This window comes from Blastomyces gilchristii, assembly GCF_000003855.2.
Source record: "Blastomyces gilchristii SLH14081 genomic scaffold supercont1.3, whole genome shotgun sequence".
Lineage (NCBI taxonomy): Eukaryota > Fungi > Ascomycota > Eurotiomycetes > Onygenales > Ajellomycetaceae > Blastomyces > Blastomyces gilchristii.
Genome location: NW_003101680.1, coordinates 4,224,177 through 4,233,257, shown reverse-complemented (window position 1 = coordinate 4,233,257; position 9,081 = coordinate 4,224,177). Strand labels below are relative to the sequence as shown.

At 40.1% G+C, this 9,081-nt stretch overlaps 1 protein-coding gene across 3 annotated transcripts; it reads left to right on the top strand.

Moving 5' to 3' along the window:
* The first annotated feature begins 2,328 nt into the window (after positions 1 to 2,328).
* BDBG_02447 (NTE family protein) lies at positions 2,329 to 8,689 on the top strand. Of its 3 annotated transcripts, XM_031720791.1 has the most exons (5): positions 2,361 to 2,891; positions 2,949 to 3,793; positions 3,844 to 6,100; positions 6,281 to 7,893; positions 7,976 to 8,610. In XM_031720791.1, the coding sequence occupies exons 1-3, from the start codon at positions 2,637 to 2,639 to the stop codon at positions 5,069 to 5,071; spliced, it is 2,328 nt and encodes a 775-aa protein (XP_031577079.1). In that variant the 5' UTR covers positions 2,361 to 2,636; the 3' UTR covers positions 5,072 to 6,100; positions 6,281 to 7,893; positions 7,976 to 8,610. The 3 variants fall into 3 exon arrangements, with proteins under 3 accessions (XP_002627776.1, XP_031577079.1, XP_031577078.1); XM_031720790.1 differs by having other exon boundaries at positions 3,844 to 6,104; positions 6,281 to 8,689; XM_002627730.2 differs by lacking the exons at positions 6,281 to 7,893; positions 7,976 to 8,610 and having other exon boundaries at positions 2,329 to 2,891; positions 3,844 to 6,267.
* Positions 8,690 to 9,081: the final 392 nt, after the last annotated feature.

The window sequence follows — 9,081 nt, the reverse complement described above, 5'->3', positions numbered from 1 at the left end:
TACTCTTATTTCACTATTCTTGAATTAAATCTGATCATTTTTCACATCATTTCTCTCAGAAATAATTCATTTTCAGATTTTTTTAATGCTTGATTCTGATAAGACTCACATCAAGAAATGTATGAGACTAGATTAAATGAAATCAAATGTGAAATTCATAGTTCTGCTGACTAGTCTATACTCTTCTTTTGTTTCTATCAGCTATTATTTTACTTATCTAAACAAGATTCTCTTATCTTTCTCTTTATAAAAGATCAGAACACTGTTTTTTAAACAGATCTTCTTAACTCTGAACTCTTTTTTACAGCTGAATCAGTTAATTCATTATCATGAATATTTCTATGAGTAGAAACTCAGTGCAGATAAATTATCAGTTTTAATATTCTTCTCTTTTGAATTTTTAAAACAGAATTTAAAATCAGTTCAAGATTCATTTGATCATTATAAATCTGACTATTTTTAAGTCTTTTTAAAGCAGCTTAACTATCAGAGAATATTTATATCTCTTTCAAACTATTTTCTCTTTTATAAGATTTTATTTCAATAAGTTTGAAAGCTTTCACTATTATAAATAGTTCAGCATCAAAGACTTCAGATTCACAGTTCAAATATCAGAAATCTGAGATATAATTGATATTATCTTCAGTATAATCAATGTCTGCATCTAATCTATTCAAATTCTCATTTTTTGAGTCATCTGACTAAATCAGAATAGAGTTTTTTATATTAATTGTAGAGATCTTCTTCAAATACTGTTCATATTCTCTCTCTTTAGATAGTTCACTTATTTGCAAGTCTATGAGAGATTCAAGCTTTTCTCTTCAGAGAGATATCTTCTCATAATTAACTTTCTCAACATTTAAAATAAAACTGAGTAATTAGTATAAAGTTATCACAGAATCACTGAATAAGATAATTTAAAACTGTATAATAGCTTGTATATATAATAATAGTTTACAGTGAAAGAATATAGCAATAATTAAAATAAATTCTTATATATAAAAGAGACATAATCTGATAAAAAAGTTAATTACTATTATAAGAAACTAACTGCTATGTGATTTTTTATAAAAGTTTGTAATTACTGATTATATGAATCAGTGACAGTAAATATATAAGTAGAAGTAAAAGAAACAATCTAATGTTAATAATAATTAACAATTTTAAATTTTAAATTTATATATAATTAAAAACAGTATGTAATTTAATATATTAAATTTTAATAAAAATGAATATAAATATATTTCTAATATATTTTAAAATGAAATTGTATTTTATTTAATTAATTATTTAATTATTCACTGTTTTTTTAATAATAATCATTGAAATAGGTTTATACAGTTGAGTGTTTAAGTGAAAATAGATAATAATTCTATTAATATAATTAATTATTTAACACTCATTTTCATTTAATACTTATCTTTATAAATCAATTACAATTAGACTGACTGTGTAACTGTGTCTGAGATCAGAATCAGATTTTTTAATAGTCTTATTATCAATTCAACTGATCTCATTACATAGTTTTAATATTAGATAGTAGTCTTATACTATCTTAGTAAGATGTACTGTCTACTCTTATTACATTTTTCAAATAAGATCATGATTTTCACTTCTCAATTTAAATTATTTTTATTGCTTTAAATGACTTTAAATCTTATTTAAGTGTTATCAAAAAGTGTTACTTTTTAAAAAATTAAAAATAGTCTAAAAAAAACCTTAAAATATCTAAAAATAGTAACTTTATATCAAGAATTAGACTAAATAAAATCAAATGAGATCACTTTCTCATTTTTTTCAAGTCATGATTTCATTTTAAGATCTTATATATAGTTACTTTGCATGTTTTTTTAATAACTAGTCCCAGTGAGATTCACATCAAGAAATGTATAAAATTAGATTAAATGAGATCAAACCTGAAATTCATGGTCCCGGCGGGCCAGTCTAATTACGATTAACTTCAAATATTTATATTTCAATAAATATTTATTTAAAAACTATTCTAAAAACAGAATAACATTTATAGATATATATTATATTTATATTGAATTTTTATTAGAAAAATAATAAGAAATATTTTTTGGAATTATATTAATACTATAAAGTCTTGAAAATTTATAGGTTAACAAATAAACCAGTTAAAATAATGAATATTCATTGAGATATTAATCATTTAAAGTTGTTTGTAATTGATTTACAAAGGTGAGCGTTAGCTGGAAACGAGAGTTAGGTGGTTGATTACGTTACTTGTCACTTATCATGTGATGTGGTGGCTCAAGTACCAGTTTCCCACATTTCAACATTTTGATGCTGGCTAACCAAACCTGTGCGAGGTAGATGATACCTTGAAACTGCTTCCCAAATTTTTGGCGCGGGCTTGGCCGCACTTGCCTGAGATGCACGGGAATTTTCGTCGCGTGACATTACCAGCTAGATACAACAAAGTGTGCTTATTAACAGAATCGCTTCATTCTTTTCGATATCTTTGTCCCTACCTAAGCATGCTTGTTCAAAGATCAAAGAAATCCTTTCCTTTCCACTTGTACATGGACATGCGTCCACTGAGGACTTTGTGTTGCGCTGTTTGAAACATATGCACTCAGCCCCAGGTTTCGGGGATAACAGAGCTCACAGTCATGCCACATATGAGGGATCAGGCCCTTGTAACAATCTCATGCGAGCGATCGTCGACTTCTCTGTCCACAAGTCCCCCATCGGGGCAAGCTCTGTCCTACCTCCAGGAACTCACTTCCAATTCACTCTCTTCGTTCGTCTGGTCGTCCGTCACCCGTGCCAGAGATGCTGTTTACAGGCTTAGGGCTAAGCCAGGAAATGCGGAGGAGATGCGAATTAAGGAAAGAAAACGTATCCTCTCCATAAGGCTTCAAGATGTAAGCTTTAGTCTCTACGTATAATTTAGAGCTTGACCTCTGACGATTTGCTTGAAGGCTACAACGCTCCACGATTGGTTGGACATTGCGAGTGAACTTGATGAACTTGATGGCAACAATGAATGGAAGGCGACTTTTGAATGTGACGAATATAATCCATCACTAGTTCAACGAAGACTACATCAGCTCGAGAAGGCCCGGCGTAGCTGTGATGCAGCGGCTATGACCCATATTATCCGCACTTCCCTAAGCCGTGATCTTGGAGGCATGACCAATAGCGACATGTATAACCACTCGCGAATCGGGACGAAGAACCTGGTAGATCAGTATATCACGACCGCTGCCGAAACCCTATCGACTTTGCTGGATGTGTCGCGAAAATACGATTTCGATGGCTCCGAGTCGAGATACCTGCTGGAACAGCTCCTTGCCGCTCGGCAAGCGTTTGGCCGAAGTGCACTTCTACTTTCAGGAGGCGCTACTTTTGGCATGAACCATATTGGTGTTGCGAAGGCGCTTTGGGAGACACGATTATTGCCACGCATTATCTCCGGTTCCTCTGCGGGTAGCATTGTTAGTGCTGTTCTGGGTGTCTATACGGACGAGGAAATGCCTGAGATCCTTTCAAACTTTGGATGTGGCGACTTTTCTGTATTCAGTGACGAGGACGACAGGCTGCAAGTCTTTCAACGATTGATGAGGTTTCTTAAACACGGCTCATTTTATGACATTGCCCACCTGACCCGAGTGATGAGGGATTTGCTAGGCGATGTGACTTTCCAGGAGGCATACTATAGGACAAGGAGGATTTTGAACATTGGCGTCTCCAACGCTGGCATTTACGAGTTGCCAAGGTTGCTGAACTACATCACCGCCCCGAACGTTTTGATTTGGTCCGCAGTGTAAGTTTACTGTTCTCCGTTTATTGTTAATATATACTAACTTCTCGCAGAGCCACATCATGTTCTGTTCCGCTAATATTTTCGTCGTCATCCTTGAAGGCGAAGGACCCAATCACTGGAGAGATAACGGAGTGGCACGATGCGCCTCATCGGTGGATCGACGGCTCGGTCGACCATGATTTGCCAATGACGCGCTTATCAGAAATGTTCAACGTCAACCATTTCATTGTTTCCCAGGTCAATCCACACGTTGTCCCTTTTATTCCACAGGAGGAGACCTTCTTTCTCAGCGATGTCGTGGAAAAGCAGTTGGAGTCAAGTTGGATGAAGTATCTTACAAGGGTGGCAAGAGAGGAGGCGTTGCATCGAATGCACATTCTTTCTGAGATCGGGGTGTTCCCTAACATCCTAAAAAAACTCAGATCTATTATGAGCCAAAGATATCACGGAGATATCAATATCCTTCCTCGGATACCGTATGACGTATTCCCGAGCATCCTAAGAAATCCTACCTCGGAATTCATGGTCCAGGCCTGCCTCTCTGGTGAAAGGGCGACTTGGCCCAAGCTGGGTAGGATAAGAAATCACTGCGCAGTTGAGCTTGCCTTAGACTCTGCTGTCCAAACCATGCGAGCCAGAGTTATTTTCCGTGTTGATCATGTTGATCCGCTAGTACGCACAGTAATTGCGCGGACCCCAGATCGCTCCGCGCTTCATCAACGAAGAATCCGTGCTCAACGGAGCAGTTCGTTCGACGCAGAGGCTGGCGAAGTCTCACAGAATAATAGACTGCCCAATCATAAACTCCGCAAATCACGAAGTTCCGCATCGCATGAGAATATTGGCTTCGATGCCACCTATTCACGGATGCCCACAGAAAGGGTCGGCGTTCAACTGCAAAGGCCGATGTTGTCGAAGATATCTGCGGCCCAGAAAGCTAACATTAGGATCCCTTCTACTCTTGGGTTAGAGCCGGACGATGGCCAGTTGGACGTTGAACTACCTCAGAATTTTCGACTCCCCGAACCTATTTTACCAAATGAAACCCCATATTCGAATATGTCAGAGTGGGCCAGTGCTAGTAGGGCGCAAAGTCCAGCTCGGTCACGTCGCCCTTCCAATCCGCATGTTCCAGCCACTATGCCAACTCCGTCATCGGTTGCGGCTACAGCGGTCCTGTCTGCAGCCGCACTACCCGCGCTCATCATGAGATCTGGATCGGTGACTGGCCCACCGTCTCCTACTGAACAACACCGACGCCCGTTTCATCCATCGTAAGATTCGAGCTACTAATGATATGGCGGCGGTACTCCGTAGTGCCAATCTGCTTCGGTTTGTGCTTGGACCGGTATTAAAGTCACTGGACAAGCACTTGTATTCCCATATCGTTTAAGTTTTTGTTGTTTCCTTGCCTCCATGGATATCTCTGTAGTAACAAGTTGGGGATTCCGGTGGCCTCACGGGAAAGTCCAAGCCGGAGTGCATCACAACGATCTGCCTGCGAAGTACTCCGAAGGATGATAACTCTTATCGCTCCTCAAGAACCCGTCTGCTTGAAATAACCGCCTCCCTCTTCCGACCAAAGCATCGTTTGCGGATTCCTAGTCGTTTGAGACAGACTGGATAGACACGGGCTATAGTTGTTTTTTGTATTTTGGCCAGCTGTAATGGGTCATTAGATGTATCTGCACCTACCTAGTTATGCACTCTACATAAGTAACTTACATTGCCGCCCTCAGTCGTATTGACAAACGCACCTGTTGCTGAAGATCCCTGAGAGTCTAAATTTTTTTGGTGTAGATTAAAGCTCCAACAAGTCACACAAATGGTGCGTAAAGGGGCATTATTGTTAGATTACATCAACCTTTTTGCCTTGCAGGGTTGCTCGCAGTTGAACGTACCAGGGCTATTCCCTCAACTACTAATGACCTGATGAAACCACACAAACCGGATTACTCCGTACCGTTGAACATTGTGGCCCCTCAATACACTAGACATACCATACTCAGCACATCATCTCTACACTCTCTGATCATATTGAATTTTCATAGTTTATGAGACTCTAGCTCATTCTTACTCTTTCTAATACTAATTCCAGTTTTTAATCCTCTAATCTACATCTCTACACTAAGAAACTGAGTGTTGAGAAGAGAATGAGAAAGAAGAATCAACATTGTGTGTATTATCTGGCTAGCAAGGTTCTCTATATACAATGAGAGATGCAGTAGCCACAGCAACTATCAATATATTATGTGTGAGATGTGTACTCCGTCCATACCCCACACAAACTGCTCGTAGAGAGAAATCGTTAGTACGCCGCCCCAGAATCCGCCTCGCATGATCAGCCCACCGAAGGAAATGAAAGAGATCTGCCGTTTCTTTGTTCTTTGTTTTCTCAAGCAAAACTGCCCCCTGCAACCGTGCAGAGAGTTATGCTGCTTGACTCCATTATTGGTGAACTCTAGCTAATGCAAAGCTAATGCAAAGCTAATAACGAGGACCGCTGTTCCCTTACAGCCCCCATCTCGCTCCCACTCGGCCGCTACATTGATTCTTTCCCCACCTAACCGTGTATGATTCCTTGGCCATGCATGCTGTGCTTAAACCTAGACAACTACCCGCCGGGGGCCGATTGTGGGGTGAGTAAAGGAGGGGAGGGTGACCAGCTCTGCACAACGATGATGAGAAATCAGCTTTGCAAATGCCGCACTGATTGATTGGTGATCCGATGAGTACATGGGGCCGAAGTCGATCCCTGTGGCAAATGCTATTCGGACTGATTATTGGCTTCTACAAGTCGAAGTCTAGACTGGGGGAAAGGAGGGGCCAAAGGGAGAGACAGCAGCCAGTTTGTGAATAATAATAGAATTGAGTGAGTGGAATGCGATCTCTGTGGTCCTGGGCAATGGGCAAATAGGAATTACGATCCTCCCAATGTTTCCCGCATTCCTAGTAAATTACAATGTCCGCCAGTTGTGCTCGAGATAAGTCATCCTTGGAAGGTTATAAATTTGATCTGCACATTGCGACCTGGCCCCTGTCATCAGCCCCGGCGGGCGCCGAGTATTTGGCCCAAATTTCCCATTTAAGTGAATTAAGCTCCATTTGAGGCCATTTGAGGAGCGTTATGTTATCTACCTTAACTTTGTTCCCTGTCTCCAGGCGTACGTTTCATGGATTATTTTTTATCGGGATGCTCGCTATTAAAACTCCAATTAGCGTGATCGTCCCGGGAAGGGCGCGCGCATCCTGGCGAAATTGACTGCGCTCTTCGGAGAAACTATGCCAACGATGCAAACGTATAAAACGAAGCGCAAATCCGGGCCCTTGCGGGTGCAATCACGAGTGTGACCAACAGGGTGAAGGTTTTCCCCTTAGCATCCTTGTTGAGGGGTTGATACATCCATGAACGAGGTATTCCCGGTGGTAGAAGCGGATTTTTTACCTAGGCGTCTGGATACTAGGTAGTTCACTGCCAATGTGAAGTTGGAAGCAAGAATAAAAGCTTGATTGCTTATTTCTTGAGACCAAGCTTTTTCGCAGGGAATAATCGGCTGTTTCTTCTCTTTGAGTAAAATAAATATCGGAGCTTTCCTTCATCTCATAGGGTTAGCATGGTCCGATATTCTGTTTATTGAATTATTTTTCTTCTTCTTCGCCTTTGCCCCGTGGAGCTAAAACTAGGAGGATGACGGAGTGGAGATGCCACATCATATACTTGAATCTATGTACGGAGTACTTGTGTACTCCGTAGTAATACTTGCTTTAAAATGGTGGGGGCTGGAAGTTTGTGTAATTCCCAAATACCAATAGTCGTGTTTTCTTTTCTGGCCTGTCAAGTTAACTTCGCGGCGGTTGGACTCTCAGGAAGGGAGCATCAAATATGGGCATCCAAGTTTTCGGTCGCGTTAATGCCTGCCTTGATGATTCTGCTATCCACCGTACGTGCATGTAAGCTAGCAGAGTCTTCTAGTAAAAACAGGGGATTGCTTATTAAATTATTTTCTGTTGCCTCAGGGCAAGGCATCTAGATTTGCGATTGGTGCATTGCTAAAATGGTTGTCAAGCGGGCTTGCACAGGATGCGCGATTACATAGGATGTGCGTTAAAAGTTTCCGTTGGCAATAATCATCATCGTCCTTTTCCGTTTCTCATTTTGCTCCATCTCCCCTCGGATCCCAGATGACCACAGCCAATCAATGAGCAGCTGCCCCTCATTAGAACGACTTCTGATGGGAAGCTGAGCGGGTTTTTGTTCACACCCGCAGGTAACACACTCGTTAGTTAGCAAGCAAATTTACTTATCCGACTGAATACCGATGATTTTGCCTGTATAGGTGATGGATTTCCGCTTTTGTGTTCATACATGGCAGCCTGGAGACACATACGTCCTCTTGTGGGGAAATCGGGCCACTGTTAAGCGCTGTGCCGCCCGATCTGAGTATTAGTGCCGGGAGATAGCCAATAAAAAGGCCATTGTCAAAACTGCGAAGGAGAAGGATATCTCGATGTTGATCGCGGGTTAATCGCTTTGGGGGTGTAGCAGGGGTTCCAGAGTTTCTCAGGCCTCCGGAGGTGCAATAGGAGGTTCAAGAATAGCAAGGAGATCCATCTTGATGATAATAGAATGAGTATAGGCACGTACGGGGGAAATAATAAGGGCCTGTTCGGTGCGGCTATGTGTACTCGTAAAAAAGTACAGCCCCAATATAATGACTGTTTGGTGGGCAGAGTGGCTGTACTAATATTACAGCTGCTTTTTGCAAAGTAACTTACAGATGAAAAAGGTCAGATGTTTAGTGGATTGAGTAGCTGTACTTTCATCTTTTATCTCTCTATTTACTCTTTATCTCTCTCTTTATTATAAAAAAAACCAACTTTCCTGTACAAAATGCCCTGTAATGTGACCTCATGTGATATTACATGCAACCTCATTGAATTCATGAATGGGATTGAATAGCCAGTGCTGCAGCCTGTACAGCTCTGATATTAATCTTTATTCTTTTCTTTATAGATGTTCTTTACTGTATTTACATTCTGTCTACTCTTCTCTACATTCATTACAATCTATATGTTTATTAATATACTCATCACTCTCTTTAGTATAGAAAAACCAACTTTTACATGTAAAATGCTTTATAATGTCATTTCATATGATATCACATGCACTCTGTCAAATTCATGAATAGAATTGAACAGCTGACTTTACAGTCTATGTGATTCTAATATTAATTTTTATTCTTTTATACGGTATTTACATTCTTTATACTCTTCTTTACATTCATTAC